General features: G+C 42.5%; 1 protein-coding gene across 1 annotated transcript; it reads left to right on the plus strand.

Annotated features, from left to right (window-relative positions):
- Positions 1-1,795: 1,795 nt before the first annotated feature.
- Positions 1,796-22,469, plus strand: frmpd1a (FERM and PDZ domain containing 1a; the record flags this gene model as incomplete). The annotated part of the gene is made up of 14 exons (XM_079220196.1): positions 1,796-1,914; positions 2,240-2,403; positions 7,812-7,914; positions 8,024-8,069; positions 9,909-10,013; positions 12,378-12,473; positions 13,024-13,149; positions 13,353-13,472; positions 14,358-14,494; positions 14,831-15,050; positions 15,184-15,366; positions 16,047-16,191; positions 16,302-17,597; positions 18,943-22,469. 14 exons carry the CDS (start codon positions 1,796-1,798, stop codon positions 22,467-22,469), a joined length of 6,387 nt encoding a protein of 2,128 aa, XP_079076322.1.
- Positions 22,470-23,063: the final 594 nt, after the last annotated feature.

Consider the following 23,063-nt stretch of genomic DNA (forward strand, 5'->3'; position numbering starts at 1 on the left):
TATGACTCAAGATCCCCCAGGAGACATTGCGGTCTGGGTTTGTCCCTCGCCACTTTCATTACTAAGCTTTACTCTTCTCTCACCTTCTGTTGTACTTTTATGTTTTCTGTCCTCCTTTCGTTCAGTTTCCTGCTGCTGTCACATCATACTGTACCTGATGATGCACCGGACACCTCGCTATTCTATTCGTTCCTCAGCTACCCATCTCACCCTCCCCTCTCTCCCTGCCCTTTGTTTTCTCTAATGGATGGTGCTAATGCCCATCATCAGCAACGTCCGTCTGGGGGGAGATTCCTTCCTGTATCTGCTCACTGAGGGACACACCAGGCCTGCTGAGATCATTCACTCATTCATTCCATCCATCCCTGAATGCATTCAATTATCTGCCCCCATCTTTCTTCTATCCATCCATTCATTACTCTTATATCCACCTTGGTTAGTTGATCATTCAGAGTGAGCCGATTCACTGTACATGAGTATCTATTTTCCACTCAGTCGAGTAGATTCAACCTTTGATGATGTGAGGGGGTATTGGGTAACGGCTAATGACCAAGTCTTTGTCTGACTGCCTCAGTCATCAGACTGGGAGGAAGTGTGTGTGTGTGTGTGTGTGTGTGTGTGTGTGTGTGTGTGTGTGTGTGTGCGTGTGCGCGCGCGTGTGTGTGGTTAATATGTAGATCCTACAGCCTATGCTAGTTTACTAAACAACAGTAAACCATTCACTATAGTCACAAAAGAGCAAACAACATTGTTTTATGTGAGTGGTACCTACCATGGAAGATGCATTTAAATGTAAAAGTACATATATGTGGTGCGTTAGCTAGTTTTTCTTCTTCTTTTTTTTCTTTTTCCTTTTTTACAAAAAGTGTGTGTGTATCTTAAACTTAATGAATGACTAGGTTTGGAAAGTATGTGCTGTCAAATGTGATCTCAACTCTGTAAACATCCAATGAGATCAACAAAAGGTATTTTGATAATTAAATCATTCTTTGAGTCATTCTTTTAAGCAAAAAGGCCAAATCTGTCGTTTTCAGCATCTCAAATGTGAGAATTAGATTGTTTTTCTTTGCCATATATGTCATTTTGAATTTAATTTCTTTGGGTTTTGGACTGTTGACTGTTTGAATATGTCATCATGGGCTCTGAAATTCAATTGAATTAATACATTCTAAAGAGCTTTCACCAACATTTTATAGACAAAGTGATTAATAGAACCACAGAGGCGACTCATGTCCATTACATCCAGCTCACCAACCACCAGAGCCTCGCCTCAGTTTTATGACGGCCACCAGCCTCACAGCAACTACAACAGGGACCCATTTAAAGGAGACGCCGTCATTATTGATAATTAGGAATTATTGATATCGACGTTTACTGAGACTTGAATGCAACAGGCAAATGGCCCATAACTCAGACTAAGAGACTATTAGGCTGCATGCAGTGACATCATTGTTGGCCTCAGGCCATGTCAAAGACACAGAAGCCAAACCGAATGTTTGTCTGAAGCACTGCATTTTGCAAGCTATATCTGCGATGAACTCTTATCTTGCATTCTGATTGAAAACATCTGATGGAGTTAGATGTCACTTTCTCTCACAATTATTTTTAAATAGAAATAAAACACTGGAGTTTGGATCTGGTTTTGATAAGAGTATTTTCGTATCTTAACCCTCTGCCTCTGTTTAGATTTGTAAATACTTCCTGGCTGGTATATTTCATCACATTTTGTCGTTAATATAGAGCCATATAAACAGCTACACTGTAAACCCTTTGACCTTGGTGCCCTGGTAGGTAAATGGAGGTGCAGGACAGGAGCCGCTCCCCATCCCGTAAAACCAGCCGGGTGGAGCAGGTGGTGGGACGATGGCTGAGACGGTCCCGAGACCTGGGCAGCAGGTCTCACTCTCTGAGCAGGTAGACCTCTATTTTGGTCTGATTTATGTTTAGTTAGATTCTCCATTTCATCTGACCTGTATGTCTTTTGACTGAGATCCTTTGTGAAAATATGTAAATCATAGGAAATCCACATTAGTGATCTATAAAGCCATCTGCAAATGTATTGTGCTGTATCTTGCTAGTCATAATAATGTATGTATTATGTATCCTCTTATCTGTCTAATATACACCAATAAAAAGATCTGCATTGGTCAATCTGCCAGAGTAGAAATGCAAATGCATGATATGCAAGTTAAGTTCTGAATGAATCATTTTGTTTTTTTGTCCACCTGCTCCTCTCCAGGGACCGGGTTGCAGTGGATGGGCAGTCAGCAGAGGGCAGTGGCTCTGATCAGAGTAATTACCCCTTCCGCTTCATCGTCCAGATCCAACGGGACCAGGACCTCAACTCTCATGGCCTCACTCTGTCGTTGCAGACCCCCATCCTGGTGCAGGAGGTAACCCCAGGTAGGACGAGACATATGAAATGTAAAGGTAGAAAGCAAAACAAAGGGCAAAGCTACTTTACAAAGACGTGCAGTCAAATATTATTTAGTTATTGCCAGCTAGGCCCCTCTCTTCCCTCTGGTGCCTGTTCTGAAGGAGCAGTTATAATACGGATGGAGATCACATTCTACGTGCCAGTTCCCATTGCCAAGCACTGCAGTGTGTTAGTCTGCTTTGTCACTGCTACTGTTCATATCGGTACTGTAACAAGAGCTAAGCATTGTTGAATATGAATAGAGACAGAAAAGTATGAACTCATTGCAGTGTGTACTACATTTGCATGTGATTTTGGCTGACAGGACCATAGTTGGTAGGAGGGTGTTGTAAAATATATGTTCAGATCCTGGGAGGTGGTGTGGGGAATAAGGTCCGGAGTCCAAAAAGAGTTATACTAATAATTATTTAATAAAAGAATGATGACAGAACAGCTTATGCAAACCCCATCGGGGCCGCTCCTTCCTCAACGAACTCCAGACCGCAGGTCTTGTCCAGTCACGTGGGGATTTAAAAGGGCCGCTCTTCTTGCTCACGTGTTAGTTATAGGTCTCATTCACAGAGCTCAAGGCCACTCATTGGTTAGTTCTACGGCATGCGATTGGCTAAAAGTCCCACAGGGGCGGAGTTTCTCTTGGCACAGGTTTTGAAGATGGCTCCATAACGTTCATGTTTTCCGGTACCTGAAGTCCTCACTCCGCCCTCCTGTGTTTGCTAACGCAATATTTGACCTAGAAGAAATTGTTATTCAGTTCTATATGTTACAACTGATGAGACTACAGCTTTCAGTCAACCTTTCACAGAAACCTCTCTTCTCGGCTGGCTGACATGCAACTCAAATCCCCCACCAGTTCCTTATCTCGTGTCATAAACCACAGGATGAACCACAGGTGGTCCATTCTCTTTGTTCCATAAGACCAAATGCTCCTTTGTAAAACCCTCAACCACTGTCCGTGTGTAAATTACCATGTGACCCTCAGCATACTAGTGGCTCTGTGACCTGATAAACAATAATCTATCTTAAGCATTGCAATGTACACATGGACATCATTGCACAGTAATAAAGTGACCTTCATATGCATACAATTACAAATCCCTCATAATATCCCTTATTAATTATCATATTTCATGCATTGTAATCTACACATAAACAACTCATCTTACATAGATGTGCAAGTCCAAATGTGACAAACCAAGCCTAAAAAACACTGAGAACAGAGCTTTTTTTTGCCCCCTTTCTTCCCGTCGTTTCATATTTTGCAAGTCTCCACGGCAAATATGATAGTGGAGCTGTGCCACTGCAGGCCTCTGGCCAGTGTACAAGGCAAGCTGTAAAAAGTGGAAACTCGGAGGGAGGTTGAGACCGTATGCTCATACAGCATTCTGGTACACAAAATTGCATTAACAAAAGATAGCGCGCGCGTGCGTGCGTGCGTATATAAAGCATCTTCAGTATAATGAAAAGGCAAAACAAAAGAGGAGCTTTTGAAGCACATCGATTTGTTTCCCTTTATTGAGGCAGCACTTCCTCCTGGGTTGTGTACTGTCGCCAACAGCCTCTTCCAATCAAATGCCAAATGTACTTTCTGTTATGTAATAAGTGGGTAAGATTGAGGTTAAGGGTGTGATCTGGGTCTCAGTGACGGAGAAGGGATACGCAGTCAGCATATACAATGGAAGCTTTACCCAGGCAAAGGAAGTCCTCTACTAAATTACTTTACCTGGCATAAGGGACTACGACACCGACACAAATACTTAAAGCAGTGGTTCTCTTTTTCTGTAAATAACATCATTTTGTGACTCCATTTGTGCTTTTATGAATAATAGAATAAAGAAAATTGCAATCACTTTCCAGTAAACCAGATTGCTCCATCAGACCAAAACAAATTTGCAATCACTTAGAACCATGAAAATAAAGTTATATCTGTGCAAAAAATAACTAATATTTAGTTACTACTAAATAGCTTATTGTGGAAAACAATAAGCTTTTTTTTTTTTTTTGCAAAACAAAACAGAATTAGTGCAGATATGTGAGCCATCAAGGTGTATCAGTATTAGTGGCTGCAGTGAGCTGCTTTCCTCTACAAATCTTTTTTAAACGGGATTGTAGACTTGATTCGGCCGCTCTCAATTCATGCTCAATGTTGAGTTGAGATCTGTTTTCTGTTTGAGACGCAACAGCAGAAAAGCCGACCTCACGAAGGTCTCACGGAGATCGGCTTTTGGCAAAACGCCAAGAATCGGCGAGTCGCGCAAGTGTAACGTAAACATTTATCCAAAAGTACAGGCATTTCTCCATGTATCACTCATATTTTACATGGTTGAATGTACCGTTCTAAAAATGTACCTGTAACGATCCCTGTTACCCCACGAGTCTCGGACAGCACAAAGAAGGCAGCACACTGTAGTTGGCAGGTCTGTAACAAGCTTTATTTCGGACAGTTAACGTGCAGGTATGGCTGGGTCGTCGTTCCCTCGACTGTCCACCGTTCCACCGTCTCTGCGACCTCTCTCCACTCCTCCTCAGCCACTGCTTATATGGGAGACACAGCCCCCCCCTCCCACACACACACACACAAACAATTGCCCACAGCTGAGGCTGATCACACTGATCACACCTCATCTCGGCACCTGTTCCCTGAGTCGCTTCTCCCCTCCCCCTCTGCAGCTGCGCTAACCACGCCCCTGCCACCACAGTACCGTTTATTCACATTTTTCCAACAATGTGAATGAACCAGTTACACAGTACATGTATATATATTTAGCTTGTTATAATCCTGGACATTATAGCTAGATGCTGTATTCATGAATGTGCGAAACAAATGACAATAGGATGGTTTCCATCACTGGAAATGTATGTTAAACTGCATTCTAAAACAAAAACCTGTACTTTAAGTACTGCAAATCCCCCCAAAGAACTGCTTTTCAATTTTACTATTTGACTGAAATCAAACATTTACTTTAAAGTAATTAACTACAAACTATGTATTATATGTAACCTATAATTGTGCACTGAATTGCATTTTGCAGCTGAGCTGAGGTCAAGGGGCAGATTACCTCGCTTTCGCCTGTCTGGTTAAAGTCTACTCTGTCACCATCTGCTTCTGCCTGACACACACGCACGCACGCGCGCACACACACACACACACACACACACACACACACACACTCTGTTGCTCATGTCTCCAGTGGCCCCACTTAGCCTTGGCTCAATCTGTCCTCTCTCTCTCTCTTTCTCTCGGTCATGTCCTGCAGCATCTTGACAGTGAAATATGAAGCCTAGCATTTTCAGAGCTATCGGTGTCACCTGCATCTGTTTAAGTTAATTCTGGATGTAACATCAATTAATATACAAGTACGTGTATATTAATTCAATAGCTCAGTATTGTAGTATTGCTGCTGACAGTTGTTGACGACAGTAATAGGAAGACGATGGCAGGGAGTGGTCTATGGATACAGTGACAGGGTTTATGTCTCCGTTTATGAGAAACTATTAACCTGGTTGACACTGAATCCATAGATTATACACAGTTTAAGGTACAAAATGAGTTATTGAGTGCATGTTACTTACTTAATCCTCTTTGTTTTCTGTGGAACATAAGGCTGCTACACTTCCTGCCTCCATCTGATCATGTGTTGTCACAACCCCAAGTTAGATTTTCAGTTCCGAGGTCAGAGTTTTCTACCAGGTTGTTTTTGGCCTCCCTTCTTTCCTCTTTCCATGTGGAGTCCATCTTAAGGCTACTTTAAAATGTGGTCCAGGTCCATTCTGAGGAAATGCCCTCCAGCACCAAACTTTATCCTAACTGAGAAGACTTCCCCAATAAGTAAACTCTTCGACATAATCAAGAGAGTTTTCATCCATACTGATTGGTGCATGTTGAATTTCACTGCACATCAGTTGAATTTATGCACATCACTTGGGCTTTGGAGATGTTATGGTGTGCACATGGCAACACAAATTCATGTGAGCTGTCTACAGTCAGAACCACACTGTTTTCTGTGCTGCCTATTGCTGTGAATTACATCGTGTCTATCAGCATTTGTATGGTGGAAACTCAACGACACTGTTCATGCCTTTGTGATTGTGCACAAAAATAGAAATGCATGCTTTATCCCGGGATATTAATTATATTAAATCAGATCTATTAGATAAGAAAAGAAAGTGTCTTGTTACATTTTGCATAATGAAAATGTAACAACCTAGAGTTAGAGCTATCAGTAGCTCTGTACAATGAAATATTTGAAACAGTGAATGAAACAGTTGTTTCTGTAATAGCTTGACCAGGGAAAAGTTCAACGATAGGTTCACATATGGAGTTTGAAATAGGTTTCACTTGCTGTAATCATTCCTCCTGACTATTAAAAGATCCCTTCTTAATGGACTCCTAATGTAATGGCCAGTAAGAACAGGACGAATGAGTACAGCAAGAACCTGGCTATTCTTTTAAGACAGACTTGAAAAAGTCCAAACCATTCTTTAAATATGCACGATATAAGACATCATCATCCACTTATTTTAAGATTTTGAGCATCGGATGTGCAAAACAATATTCTCACAACTCTGTTAAACGATATGTATAGTGCAAGGTTGTATACATGGTTTTATTTCCATTCACCTCTTAATTCAATGACATAAGCCCAAGTGGTAACACGAGTTTCCATGTAACTAGTCATGTGAAAAAAGATTATAAATCTACGCAAGAACAACCCACAAAACATTGTAAAATTAAATCTTCACTTAACGCAAACAATGTTTATAATGTATTACAACTGTGGGAATTATAATACACTATTGTCCTTCAAAATGAAATGTGCAAATGCAATTGAAGTATCATGATACTTGACCGTATGTCGTTATAAATCATTATTAATGATGTTTTATGATTATTGTTATAAAGCATTATGAGTATTTCTGCGTTCTTATTACATAACTTTACAGTGCTATACGCAGGTCGTAACGCAATAGAAGCATGTTGATATTGCATTATAGAAATGGCCGTCAAAGAAAGTGTTAACAAAAAGGTTTATGTGTCTATTCACGACTGAAGAGAATCACACAGAGAGAAGATTTTGCTCCTATTGTTATCAGTTGTGCAGCTATTTAGGGTTACCTGTTGACAATAAATTAACAGTGATATTGATGGTACAATGATTCACGTAAATACGGCAGAGGGATTTACAGGTTGTTTGATATTCCCTAAATGTAGATGTACAGTGATTAGATTGCTGGCAGTGTGAAGAATTATGCATCACTGTGAGATGAAAGGAGTTCATTAGAATACAAGCTACTGCCTGCCATCTACCCAAGCCATCTACCCAAGCCAATTGAACACCCTCAGGCATGACAACACAATGACATTGTGTGTATCCAGGTGGTCCTGCAGATGGTCGGCTAGTCCCTGGCGACCAGCTTGTGAAGATCAATAACATCGCTGTCGATGACCTGACCCCAGAGCAAGCTGCTGAAATAATCAGGTCTACACCGTCAGCTCACAAACACACATGATTATCAGTACACACACACAATGCTGTTTGCACATCAAGTCTAACCTTATACAAACCACCCTTTGTTTTTATTTTTCAGGGAGTGTCAAGATTCATTGACAATGACTGTCCTGAGAACGATGCTGGTGAGTCCATTGCAGCTAACACAGTTAAACAGAAGCAAATTCAAGATGAACTCAGAACATCTCCTCTTGTACAAACACACACAGGCATGTATGTGTGCACATGCTTACATACTATATATGTACTGTGTCTCTATACACTTGGGATTTTAAAATGCTGATCAACAAACCTATTAATCATCATGTCAATGAGGGTATGGGGGTCAAGCGCCATTACTAACAAGCGTCCTGTCACCACGTTCCCACCACTACATCAGTGACAACACCCTCGTAAACTTCGCCTCACAGACTAAGATACATACACACACTATCACTACATATGTGTATTTTTACTGTGTGTGCGTAGGTTGTGGATCTCACTCTGTGAAGCTGACGTGTGTGTTTGCACTAAGGTGAAGTAGATCGGTAAATAAATGGCCGCTCCTCAGTGATTCTCATCAGCGGCTCTGCTGATGGAAGCATCTTTTTACCATCTGATTCATAGCTCACAGCTCCTCCAAGAAAATCGCATTGAGCTTTAAGAAATTATTATTTCCCAGAAAGTATTCATCTCTGTCATGCATGGTGATGGTGACAAAACATCAAAAGTATATATAAGAGTATAGGAGGATTGTTTTGTCAGTTTTTTCTGGGGTTTTCAATCCACCATCCACCACTAACTGGCTTTGCAGTAACGAAGAAAACAATGTGCTTATCTTCTTACTGAGCACCTGTACTTAAGATTAATATGAATGCATAATTGTTATCTCCTTAATGTAAATGCCTTGACAGAATTGCAAATAGTAATATTACTATTTCTGCATTAAAGGGATAGTTCAGATTTTTCTAAGGGGGGTTGTACAAGGTTCTTATCCAAAGTCGATGTATTACTACAGCAGATGGCAGTCAGCATGCACCCAGAAACAGGATTGAGTAGCAGCACCCGGTGCAAAGCAATGCACTGCTGTGGACTGGGGAACCAGCAAAACACATGTTTATCCACCTAAAAAAAATTATATCAGTTTAAGTGTACTCTATATATAGAATATTTTCTCCACTTTACCTTGTCGTCAGAGAGTCCTTTCTGACATGGAATTGGCACGTCATATCCATCTATGCTCTCTGCAAAGCCACAAGACTCCACAGGCAAAAACAGTAATTTTACCACACAGAACAGTGAGTTGCTGGTTTACGGCTATCACAATGTGGTCTGTGTTATTCGGTGGATTTGGTGAATTCAAGCTAATTGTAGGTAATCGACTGACTATGGATGAGTACCTCATACAACCCCATTTCAAACAATCCGAACTATCCCTTTAACTAAATGTTTTAAATGGATGAACAGTTGTGTATATCATAATCACTTGTCATTTCTGCATTTCTAAAATGCTATCCAGTATCCAGTGTGCACATCCTTCCCGGACAGTGCTTGTGATTTTCTAGAACTTGTAACAATTTCAACTTGTTTTAATTGAATAATCACAGCTTATCCTCAGCTGAAAGTCAGCGTATTTGATAACATGGACATTTTGGTTTGATGTAACACTTCTTTCAAATTGTCTACAAGCTTTAATGTCAGTCGTGATATTGGAGCTGGCAAAATTACTTTCACTGTAAGTCTGCAACCTGCCGTTGAAGTCAACCAAAGAAAAACATGGTTTGTATTATCAAACAAAATAAATAAAATGTGTTTGGTTAAATTTCTGTATGCATGCATGCAAAAGCAACGGGCTGTGTCTTTTCATTTCCCTCATATATACCACTTCACTGTTCTTCATTAAAATAACATCTCTTATTAAATTATTTTAACATAAATACTATGACAAACTGATTCATTGATTTTAATCCCTCCTTCCTGCCCAGGGCCCAAAGTCATCATTCATCACACCAGAGAAGAGGGCCAAGCTCAGGTCCAACCCTATAAAGGTTCACTTTGCTGAGGAGGTGGAAGTCAATGGCCACTCTCAGGTGAGTGAGAGAACATGGGTTGCTGTTATTTCATCCCCTTAACTCAGTGTTTCAATGTGTATATACCTGTCTAGAGCAAAATAAGATACATGGTTTAAAGTTCAAAATGAATGTAATGAATATCACTTGCATTGTTGAAGGAAACAATGCAAACAGATAATAATAATAATAATAATAATAACAATCATAGTAATAAGCTCACATTGAAGAGAGAGATGGAAGATCTCAAGCTGATTTGTAAGCTATTTAAAGCTTGACTTTGGAGTTTTTGACCTCAAGCAGCGCTTCCTCTGGGTCCCTTTTTTCCCTTCTATCACGCACAAGGATGCACATGCATACCCTGGTGACGCGATACACAATCTTACCAATGCTGTCACAATATGCCACTGATCAACAGATGGTGAGAACATGCCAAGATGCATCAGTAAAAACAGGGAAGTTGAAGAAGCTAATAAACATGGATGTAAACAATGGTGGATTGGCAAAGACACTTTTGTAAAATGTGATTAACTAATTGTACCTTTGCACAATGACAAAGACGGATGTTTTATATTTTGTCAGTATTCTCTTGTAAGCCCGGTTCTGGTTGATCAGAGTTCTCATCCTGCCAGCGGATGTGACATTAGCTGGATGAAGAAAACCACAGAAGCTGGAGTGGCCATTACTAATCACAGAGAAAACACGGATCGATATCTGCCTCATCCTCCAGTCCTAATGTCTGTGATTACAGGATAATAAGCAGCAGAGAAGGGAGAATTGTCTCCCGAGAAGTGTCTGGATAAACCATTGGCACTTTACAGTTTTAAAACAATAGTGTTGCCACTCCTGCCATTACATTATATTATATTGCAATTATTGATCATGGGATTGATTTACACACATTTATTTTGTGAGTCAGATCTGAATCCGCAAGGTAACCAGTAACATTTTCTGTCAGGTAAATTCTACAATATTTTCCTCTGTAGAAGTACACAGTAAGTGAGTATGTAAGTAGTATCCAGTTAAGTTGTCTATTTTGAAGTGCTCTTATGCTGCGTTCACACCAAAAGAGTTGCGAAATATTCACGCAGGTAGATTACATGTAAACAGGCCCAGCGCCAGGCACTGATATGCAGGGGGGCCTTACTTTGCTCTGGGGGGTGCACTCTTCTTTTTTTCAGCCACATCATACCCGTGGTGCATAGCCGCAACGACAAGTACTTTGGGAAGAAGCATCATTTAATTTTCACAGAATACAGCTGCGTGCGCAGCGAGCCCTACTTACGTGACAGGGTAAGAACTTCAGTCAGGGTTGCACATTTATGAAATTACACCGTCGAACTGCATCATGGGTAAAGCTCGCCCACTTATCATGAAGTTTCCTGTGCGACGGAGTTCGACAGGACGACCCAGCATGCAGTTTGGCAGTGTAATTTTATAAATGTGAAACCCTGACTGAAGTTCTTATCCCTGACACCTAAGTAGCTCCGCCCGCTTCGTCTTGAGTTAGAGCTGTGAAAATTAAATGTTACAGCGCTGCCTATGATGGTATGTGAAACATTCAAACCACACAGAAATTTGAAGCCGCTATACAGCACAGAACTATGTGCAGTAAGTGACTGACAGACTAGTCCATCCAGGGTGGGCTCAACTGAGTCCCAGGGCGTGCCTGGCACCCCAAAGTCCGCCCGTAGAGCCGGGCCTGCATGTAAAGTCAATGCACAGACGCGAATGGTTGAGAAAATTTGCTTTTTCGCTTAGAAAAATTTGCCTGAAAGCCAATCAGCGTTGAGAAGCTCCGCTCGTCGTCACCGTCGTCCTGCTGTAGTTGAATCAAACTGCTGCTGGTCCGCCTGAAGGAGCGCTGGAAGCGGCTTCATTCAGACACTCGTCCTGGAGGAGTCGGAGCTGTGTGTGACTACGGAAAATATTATGAATCCAGACACGGGGGCGTTTGATGTTCTGAAGTATGTGGGACTTCCACAACCAGTATAAAGCAGAACTAGTGGTTATTTCAATGGTGAATGGCGGAAATGGTAAATGTTTTCACGGAGTAAAGCCACAGAGATAAGCCGCGCCCCCTTTCTGCAGCGAAAAAGCAAATTAACCACATAAAGTCGAGCAAGTAAAGTCAGGCGGAAAAGTATTGCGGAAATTCACAACCCTTTTTCTGTGAACGCAGCATTAGCCTAAGCGCCTTTTGTACATTATTTCGGAGTACAATGTCCATTCTGAACAGGAATAATGTCAACGGGCTCTGCACTAGTCTGAATAAATCCACTACATATCAAGCTGTCAGGTTGTTACTTACAATGCCCTTGAACCGCCAAGTTTAACGACGCTCACAGTTTCATCTGACACTCTGACCCCAATTCTGCTTTGCAGGGCAACTCGCTGCTCTTCCTGCCTAATGTTCTGAAGGTGTATCTGGAGAATGGGCAGACCAAGGCCTTTAAATTTGACCCCAACACCACAGTCAAGGTAGTATGCAGTGATGCAGTCTACTATATGATATCCATCCTTCATATAATTTGTTTTTAATATATACTAGCTAGCTACTATAAATAAAGATTTGGGAGTTTAGAGATGAAGCTGATGTTCATTATGTAATGGAAGTATTTTCTGTGATTCTTAATCAAGTCAAAAACTAAAGCATTTTTTATGACCACACTGATGATGTAGTGTAAAGTCTGCAGCAAGCCTTATATTTAAATATATATATATATATATATATATATATATATATATATATATATATATATATATATATATATATATATATAACTGAGATCATATTGGATTACATTTACGGTCTGATTTAAAAGCTACAACTGATGTGATTTACTCACTCTCTCATATTTTCTCAGTATGAGATATGCTGTGCATCAGTTTCTTTGATTTGTCAACTACTCAGATGTTATCTTGCTCCATTGAGACCCACAAAGCTCAGACCAGCTCACCTCAGCAATAATGTTTCCTGATGTCATAAAATATTGTCTATCTAGAGGTAACGTTCTTCCCTGTGCACCAGGACATTGTGATGACACTAAAGGAAAAGCTTCCTCTGAGCCATATTGAACACTTCTCCCTGGTGCTGGAGCAGCGGCACAGCATTTCCAAACTACTGCTGCTACATGAAGAGGAGAGGATACAGCAGGTACACACACACACGCACACATTAATAACTCCTGTTTTTTCGTGCATCTACATCTAATCTACTCTAAAGCTACATTTGAGAGTGAGTTTAATCTGTGACTACTAATGCTTTTAATTGAATTCAAAGAAATACAGCGTGTGTGTGTGTGTGTGTGTGTGTGTGTGTGTGTGTGTGTGTGTGTGTGTGTGTGTGTGTGTGTTTAGGTGGTCCAGAAGAAAGAGGCCCACGACTACAGATGTCTGTTCCGTGTTTGTTTCATGCCCAAAACCCTCCAGACAATGCTGCAGGAGGATCCCACAGCCTTTGAGTACCTCTACCTGCAGGTAGATTGATGAACTTCTGACCCACCCTTAAACTAATCTGTTTTGATAATTCGTAGGTTTTCCATTATACCCATAACTTACCCTTGTGTGAAGTTGTGTGACACCTCCATCAAGTTCAGTTATTGTTGCAGTTGACACATTTCATCGTGATGTAAATCAATAGTTTGACCACTATAGTTTTATTCTTGCACTGTACTTTTAGTAAATTCCTGTGTCTGTTTCAACAAATATCTTAATTTTGGAACTCACCTTTGGAACCAGGTCCTTTCCTTTATTTAGTTTTCTACTGCAAATAGAACAGTGTAAGCGGGATTCTCAAATGATTGCAACAGTGACGCTGGGTGAAACTGCCTTGACATGACATTATCGTTTACGCAACATTTGCTGAATCCTCTCATGGGCAAACAAGCAGAGAAACGTCTGCATTTCTTTATTCATACAGTGTAGTTTAGAGCACAGTTTTCCACAGAGATTGTCCGAATTAGGATGCACAGTGGTGTCGTGGCGTCGCCTTACAGCAAGAAGGGGCTCGACGATGCTCTCTGACCAATAAGTGGTCTGCATTGTTTTAACTCCACCTTCTAGTATCGACTCAGCTCGCTTGCTACCTTGACCAAGGTGGTACCACAGAAAGTATTAGGTACCAGGTACTATTCACAACTTTTGCTCATGGAAAAACAAAAAGCGGATCTAGTTGTGTTGAGCCATGTACTGTGCAATCGAGATGCAGCATAAGTGGCACCCTATTGTGATCGATATTTTAGCTTAGCTCACAAGTAAAAATGTAAATGCTACAAATGAGACATGCCAGTAGTTTACAAACTACATATTTATGTATGTCTGTTTTCACCATTTGTACTGATTTGTGCCTTTTGTGTGTATTAGGGAGTGAATGATGTGCTGCAGGAGCGCTTTGCAATAGAGATGAGGTGTAACACCGCCCTGCGACTCGCTGCGCTGCACATCCAGGAGAGATTGGCGAGCTGTGGACAGTCACCAAAGACCAACTTAAAGATGATCACGTGAGACACACAGTTTAAATTATTATATTCATAACCACTAAATGAAACTATAATTAACATTATAACAAGTGGAGGTCTTGTCTTTTTGGCAGGACAAAAATATGTTTTTGTTGTTGTATAGAACAACTGCAGTCTTTTAGCACTCAGCCATTTAGTGAGCATCAAGTATGCATTTCAAGATTGGAAATTGTATAGTCTTCAAAAATGGTTTTGGGAAGATATTCCCATCACATTTATTGTAAATTCACACATCCTGAATGTAGTTTCAGCTCTCTAATAGTATTGTACACACAAACAGACCCTCTTTCTCAGTCTGTGTTACTGTGTTTGCTCTAGGAAGACGTGGGGCATAGAGAACTTTGTGTCATCCACCTTGTTGAGGAACATGCGAGAGAAAGATCTGAAGAAGGCCATTAGCTACCACATGAAGAAGAGCCAATCACAGAACGATCCCAAGCAGAAGGGTCTGTCAGCCGATCAGACCCGGATAAACTACCTGGAGGAACTGAGTGATCTCAAGTCATTTGGAGGGAAGTCCTTTAGTGCCACTATGATGGTAGGGCTCTGAATTGTTTGCTGTACATGTATATTCATTTTTTAGTGAGTGGTTGTTGATTGGAGTTTCAATCTCCTCATTGTCTATAATGTCTATCTGTTCAACGACCCCTCCCCTGCCCCCCACCCTTTAGCTTCAGGATAGGGAGTCGATGGTGACCTTGTTGGTGGGGGCGCGCTACGGGGTAAGTCAGGTGGTCAACCACAAATTGAGCATCCTGTCCACCCTCACCGAGTTCACCAGCATCACACGCATCGAGCTGCTGCCTGAATCCGACAAGGTCAGCCTGGTCAAAATATACCTGCAGGACATCAAGGTAAGAGCAGGAAAATACGCACTTAACTAATTTACAGAGGGAAGACAAAATACTGTAAACCTCATTTACTTTGAAGTAACTGAATCAGCATTGCAAGCAATGTTACAAAAGTGGGTTGTATTAGGTTGCGTATTAATTAGCAATATTTGTTCCCCCTTTGGTCACAGGAGATTTAGCTTCTTTGGGGGTCTGAAACTCACAAATCAAACTGCCTCTTTAATAGTTTAGTTCGCCCCAAATGAAAAAAACACATTTTACATCTTACCTGTCGTGCTATTTATCAATTTAGATTGTTTGGTGTTAGTTGAGAATGCAGACATCTTACGGATAATGTATCCCAAAAATAAGTAGCTAACACAAAAACAATCCAGATTGATGAATAGCACGACAGGAAAGAGGGACAAACTGTGATTTGGATTACTATGAATTAGCATTGAATTTAACATGTCGATTTTAATTGGGATTCATTTCTTCGAGTCTGTTTTTTTACTGACCCATCTGCATTATGTTGTGTTCCTCCTCTTGTAAACAATGTGCAGACTTCAGCATTTAAAGAACCATTATGACCCTTTTGGATAAGACAGGATGACTAAGTGTTTTTCCACTCTTGAAATTGACTTTCCATGCCTCTACTTTCCTTGTCAAATCTCGTATCATCTTGTCTCCTCTCTCATACAAAGCCCATTACATTGCTGTTGGAGTCAACGGCCGCCAAAGATATGTCCTGCCTAATAGCAGGTTATTGTCGAGTGTTTGTTGACCCCAACCTCAACATCTTTCCATGGATACATGATTTCAAGAAGCACAGAGTGTCTGCTGAGGAAGGTACACATTTACAGTAATATACTGTCATAACATGTATCCATGCTTCCATAAAGTCACAAGTATGTTCTAAATAATAAATAACTTGTGTTCATATTGGTGTATGTTCACAGGTTATGTGTCACGATGCGGCAGCGACTCGGACACCTCCTCTGACTTGGACATGAAAGCTTTGGTCACCCTGGTGTCTCATGACGAGAGGCCCTGCCATCGTGTCAGATCCTCATCAGACCCAGAGGGAAGAAAAAGAAAAGACCGAAACAGAAAGAGAAACAAAGATGGCAAGGAAAAGGGAGATAAACCTTGTGAGGGTGAAAAGCAAAAAGAAGAAAAAGATGCTGACACTGAAAAGGAAAAGTTTCCCTTAGATAAGAATAGAGAGAGAAAGAGTGAAGATGCAGAGCACAAGGAGGAGATGGAAAAGGCGCAGGATGGTCAGCAAACACGGACGGAGATAACGGACAATGACTCTAGGGAACAAAGGGAAAAAGTGGGACAAGAAGGTGGCGTTGAAGTACGAGCAGTAGAGGAGCATCCATCTGTATCAGAGACATCAGATTCTTGTAATACTGACTCTCGTGTCATCACCAGCCCGTCCAGCGACTCCCTCGACGCTTTGGAGGAAGATGACTTAATTTCATGTTCTTCCTCCTCCATCTACTCCAATGCTCCCTTACAAATGCATAGCCTCTCCCCTGTTCAGCTTCATCCCTACTCTCATAAGCGCGTTCAGCCCCACCTCCTCGCCCCTCCACCAGCCCACGCTCATCCTCTCATCCACCTCACAACTCACGACAGACAAGGAGGGGGCTGCAGGAGGTCGGGCGACGGAGCTGATCCTCAACTCCTCACTTTGGTCTCACCCTCTCCAAGCCTTCAACATATCCAAAAATGTTCAGGTAACCCCTGCTGTGACGACAGCTCCATGTGTTTCGCTGAGCTCTCCCGCCTCGTGGACTTCCTGCCAAGCCCTCCGGAGGCCAGCGAGGACGATGAAGATGAAGAAGAGGAGTTGAGGAGGAGGAGGAGAAAGTCGGCGAGAAGAGCAAGTGAAAGAGGAAGTGTAAACTCTGAGGGCAGTTTTAAAGAACATCCACTATCCCTGTCACCGTCCTCCCACATCGAGTTTGTGTTTAACTTTGACCAAAGCGACGCTCGCTGCTACTACAAACTCTGCTCCAACATCACCCCCGACAGCGCTCGCAGCCTTCCCCGCCCCCTGCATCATAATGAGGGAGAACAGTGGACGGAAGTGAAGGAAGATTCGGCTAAGGCGGTTGACCTGGAGCCTATCCCAATCCTTCAGCCACCGCCTGGCTTTGGAGACAGCAGCTCTGACGAGGAGTTCTTTGACGCCAGAGATCGCTTCACCTCACCTGAAGACCCAACCTCGGGGGCCATGCCAAGAGGTGATTTGGTTTTCGTTGTGAGGCTGATCTCATGAAAACACAGGCTGTTAATTCTGCTTTTGCTGCCATCTAGTGGTGGACCAATTTACTCCACAAAAGTAACACAACTGCACTAAAGAGTAATAAAACATAATTGCCAGAAAGTAGCAGACCACACTTCTGACCACACCTACTGTTTCGATGACTTGAGGTCCACTGTCTGTATAGAGTCACACTAGAGAGCCTATAGAGCTCAGTGCAATCAAGCTCTCCTGCCAGAGAAGAAATAGCATTTCATCCATTACACTAAACTGTCCAAAGATATGTATTAGTCTGGTGGTGGAAAGTAACTTAGTACACTTACACACTCAAGTAATGTGCTTAAATGCAATTTTGAGGTACTTATACTTAACTTAAGTATTTCCACTTTGTTCCATCTTAAAAAGAGTAACACATTTCAGCAACAGAACTTTTTTCTTATTTTATGCCCCATTAATCATCTCACAAATCATCCGGTTTATTTTATGACTTCTGGATGTACCACTGTTGTACCAATGGGATTAACAACCTAACCAGCTACAACAGTGAACTGCTACATTTGTGCATCAGCATATCGTGTCATACATAATAATATATCTGTCACATGTGACATTTTTCTGCAGAATGGGTACTTTTAATTATAATATTTTAGCACATGTTGCTGATAATACTTCAGCCCCTATTACTCCCAAAAATACGATAGGCCAGTCCATGTTACCTGACAGGTGAAATCCATTGTAATAGAATAACTTGGTTTATATTGCACCTCTCAAAACAAAGTTACGAAGTGTGTTCTAATAAAAATCATGCTAAAACTAATCCATGTGTCAAGTGATCTAGAACTTAAGATATAGATAACTACAACAATATACCATCAGTTAAGAAAAAGACATAAAAAGCCCAGACAGCAAAAGCCCAGTTGACTTTATTGACAAGTTGGGATTGTTTTATGGAACTATTACATGAAGTAAGGCCCTGCTCCTCTCAAAGAGCGATCAGGCACATATGGAGTTAGCAAATCACAGTGTTAAAAGCCTGGCTGCTGCCATTTATGTCATCATCATCATAATTTTTATCATTTCTCATTATGATGTATCATTGCAGAAAAAAAATGCTTTTAATTACAGTTACCCTGCTACTCACCTTAGACATAAACCTTTAAGTAAAAATGAAAAACTTTGTGTTATTCAGTTGATTTGGGTTCCCTACACTATGTTTACTTCTTGCTTCTAATTATTGAGGAATTTGTTTTGTGAATAATTGTGATGGACACTCTGTTTTAAACACACTTGCTGAAGTTGAGACTTTTTGTTTTACTATGTTACAGATATTCGCAAAGAGATGAAACTGGACTTCCTCAGCACACTCAGCATTAGTGACATTAGAGTTGTGGTGACAGATGCAGACAAAGATGGAAAAGAGGAAGAAGAGAGAAAAGTAGGAGACGAGGAAGGAGGAGGAAGAGAAACATTGTTTCAGCTCAGAAAAAGATCCCGTAAGCGTCGTTCCTTCATGGAAACCGATTACACCTCGAGGGTGTCATATCCAGAGCCAGATCCAGAATTGCAGAATCTGGTCTCTAGTAGGCTTCATAGGAATCTCGTGGCTGAAGCCAATGATGCACAGATTCTGAGTTCAGATCCTGAACCTTCAGAGCAAACCCAGAATCCCAGTCCTACGGTCTCCTCTTTGACCCACTCTGAAGGGGAACCGACTCAGCTTGAGTCAAAGCCCATTCTGTCTAAACCCCACTCGCATGTACTTGCCTCTCATTGTGTTTTGGGGTCTCATGAGCAGACTAGAGACCCACAGGCCACCTCCAGGACCAGGAAACAAGAGATGGAGATGGAACCTGACGCAATGGAATCCAAATCAGTCACAGATCTGGCGAAGGCAGCATCTCCTACCATCACCGTTGTCCGCTGTCGGGTGGATCCAGATGGAAAGGAGAGTGCTGATCGGAGGGGTGACGGAAAGGAGGAAGGGGATGAACAGAAGGAGATGAGTGAGGAAGAGGAGGAGGAGGAGGAGGAGACTGCAGGCGTGTCGGGGAAAGGGGCGTTCACCAATCATATGTTTTTGCCAGAAAGCACTGAAGAGGAAGGTAAAGGGGAAGAAGAGAAGAAAGATGGGGTGAGAGGGAACTCATCCAGTTCAAAGAGACCCCTCATTGGTGTCGAGAGGCAGCCAGAGGCCAACACACTGCCTACATGTTTGATAGATGTGACTAAAAAGAGGAGTAATGGCCTTTTGGGAGCCCGTCTGATTGCCCTCGAGCAAAACTCGTATATAGAGGATCACATGCTTGATGGTGTGTGTGAAAAGTCAAACCCTCCATACTCGCCACCACCCCCTCCACCGTCATCCCCTGTTCCTCCAATACCAGTTCTTCACAAATCCCAAAGTGACTATTCTTTGAGGGGAGAAGGGGGCAGGGAAAACACGGGAACCTCAAACAAAATGTCTTCCTCTTATTCTGAAGGGATGTTACAAAGATACACTAACAAAGCACAATTGCATTTAGACATCACCACCATTATTATTGAGGATGATGCCAACGGTGTTGTTAGCTCTACTTTGACTAATAGCGATGAAGTTACAGACAGCACCAATTCGGACAATGTGTTTTTTGACGATGACATGAGTAATTCCTTAACTTCGAGTTCAAGTGACAAGAAAAATGAGTGTGCTATAGCTACTAGGCATAGCATCAGTGCAACTTTGGCTACAGCAAGTGAAGGTGAGTCTCAAATTATTATCAAGTCTCTTGCGAACACTGAAGCTCATACAATAATTAGTTCAGTAAATTCTGACTATACTCGTACTATAAACTCTATCACTGCAAAGCTTGGAGTTGCAACAAGTGCCACATCGCCTACATTTAATTCAGGTACCAGATCGCAACTTGAGGTTGCACATGAAAGTGCTTCAGGTTTGGATCAAAATGTCGACAACCCCACAAGTGATTCCACTATGCAAAGTGCTGAAGCTAAAAATAGCTTAGCTAGTCCTAGTGTAGTGAAAGCTAACACAGTCACAATACACCATCTCTCCAAGACGCCTCCTTCCCCAACTCACTTCCTCTTCCAAACCTGTTCCCCGAGCATTATGGGTAGCTTATCTGCCTCCACACTCAGAGGGAAAATTCTAAATTTGCCCCTTTATTTATCGCGCTCCCACGAAACCCTCAACCAAACTGGAGTGGGGAATGTACCTCAGAGTCCAGCTGAGGACAACAGTAGGGATGAAGTCGAAATCACCATTAAAGTTACGGACGTTGATGACGTCACCCAAACTATAGACTTTGAAACGTGCACAACTGCAGAATCTGTGGAGTCAGATGATTCGGATACAACGGTTACAGGATCTGAGGTGGACGGGGAGTTTTTTGTTGAAACAAACTCGGCAAAGAGTTTTCAGTCAGTGTCAGAGGTGAAGGAGTTAAGCCCTCCATTGCCTGTCCAGACTGAGCCCAAACCCCAACAGCAACATATGCCTCTGTTCACTGGACCTATCAAGAACATATCAGGACCGATAACAGACCCTCCAGCCTCCATATCGAGCAGCCTCCAAAGAGACTTGTCAGGCCTAAAAATGGAAACTCCTGGCCCTATTAAAGATGCTCCTGAATCAAAGATGAAGGTTACAAGTCCAGGTGAAGAGTTTCCAGGTTATAAAATGAGCAATCAGTCACGTTCTATTGCCCATCCGATAGTGGTGACAACACAGAATCTAAATGGACCAGGACTCCCTTTTCATAATCAGGCACAGAAAGTAAGACAGCCCAGTAGTGACAGGCCTTTGATGGGTCTTTGTGGGCCTACAGGGAAGAATTCTGACTCACCAAAAACACTTTCTTCAGGCTGCAGGGTCTTTACTATCTGTGAGGATCCATCCCAGACAACGAGCCCAGCTATAGTGGGGACCACCCCACCCTTGAAGTCTGAGTTTGGCTGCACTTCAGTGCTAGCGTCTGGATGTGAGTCAGTAGTGGAAGGGGTGCAGGTGCCGCTGGATGCTTGTGGTTGCCCAACGGTCTATACCAACTGCTTCAGCAGCGGGGACAGCTTCGACGAGGAGCTGACGGTCTACGAGTACTCCTGCCGCACACAGAGCAGCGATGTGACTTCTGGAGCAGGTCTTCCTCTCGTGACGTCTCCACCCGTTTCCTCTTTTCTCTCCACCTCCTCCAACCACTCTCCCTCCTTCCCCCGCTCCAACCTTTTCTCCTCCTCTACCTCTGAGCTCAGCCCTCTCCTCTCACCAGTATCTGACTCCTCTGACCGTTTCCTGCCCCAAACGCACAAGGACACCATCAGTCGGCTCGGCCAGCAGCGCTACCCAGAACCCCCAACAGGTTTCCAAGTACTCCGCATAGACGTGGATCAGCTCCTTTCCATTCTGGAGACTACCGGTGCTGACAGAGCCGTAGCGGGTTATGGAGGTCGCCACCCAAGGGACACCTGCCCTGCCCACTTTACAGAGAACAAGAGGGTGCTCCAGATAGAGGCACGACGACTGATGTCAGGCTGCCAGAAGGTGGTGGGGATTGGCCAGAGCCCAGAGGAAATGCTTCATTCCCTGGCTGACAGTTTCCGGACCCTGGTGGAGTTGGCAGGTATATGCCTGTGGTTCTCTGGTTGCGAAAGGTGTGACCGGAGGAACACAGAGGCCGTTGCAGGTCTAGCAGATGTGGCCCGTTCGTTCAGGGACTTCTGTCTGGCAGCAGAGCGGGCCAGCAGCAAGCGCAGCTGCCAGGACCTGAGCTCCAAGCTGCTAGCGAAACAGTGCACTGCGCTCACCGCCTCTGTCTTCTGCCTCACTCAGCTGTTCCGTACCCTCACTGCACTATGAGTGAACTGCAATCTCTGAAGTCTTATGTGTAAACCTTGAAGCAACCTGTGGTGTGTAATCTCAGATACATTAGGTCACCAGTGAGCCCACAGCTGATGCAGGTGTGGGCAGAGTGTGACTCAGGACAGTCATGTTTAGGATGTGAGATGAGGTTACCTCAGAAACACAGTGGTGTCAGTGAGCTCCATCACAGCTCAAAGGACACAGAGAACTCTCAACATCATGGAGCCAGTTTGAGATCGTCGAGGTGCATGTGGTTACTGACTATATGCTGTGCACGTTCTGTAGCCCACAAAACAAACAGTCAGCCAACAACCAGACAGCAGAGTGGTGCTGCTTGTTTTCCAGTATTGAGGAACTGATATACTTGAATGTATTCTATATTATCGATTTTGTTTATTTATTCATTAATTTATTTATTTAATTACAGGTTACTACAGTGAGCAAATAAGGAATGTAAAGACAAGGAAGAAATTAATTGGAAATGTTTACAGGCATATCTTTAGATGGAGGAGTAGTGGGCCTTTTACACACGCACATAAGCACACAACCTCAAATACACAGAGTGAATCAGTATGTGATTCCTTTCTTACA

Source organism: Taurulus bubalis (assembly GCF_910589615.1).
Source record: "Taurulus bubalis genome assembly, chromosome: 6".
Classification (NCBI taxonomy): domain Eukaryota; kingdom Metazoa; phylum Chordata; class Actinopteri; order Perciformes; family Cottidae; genus Taurulus; species Taurulus bubalis.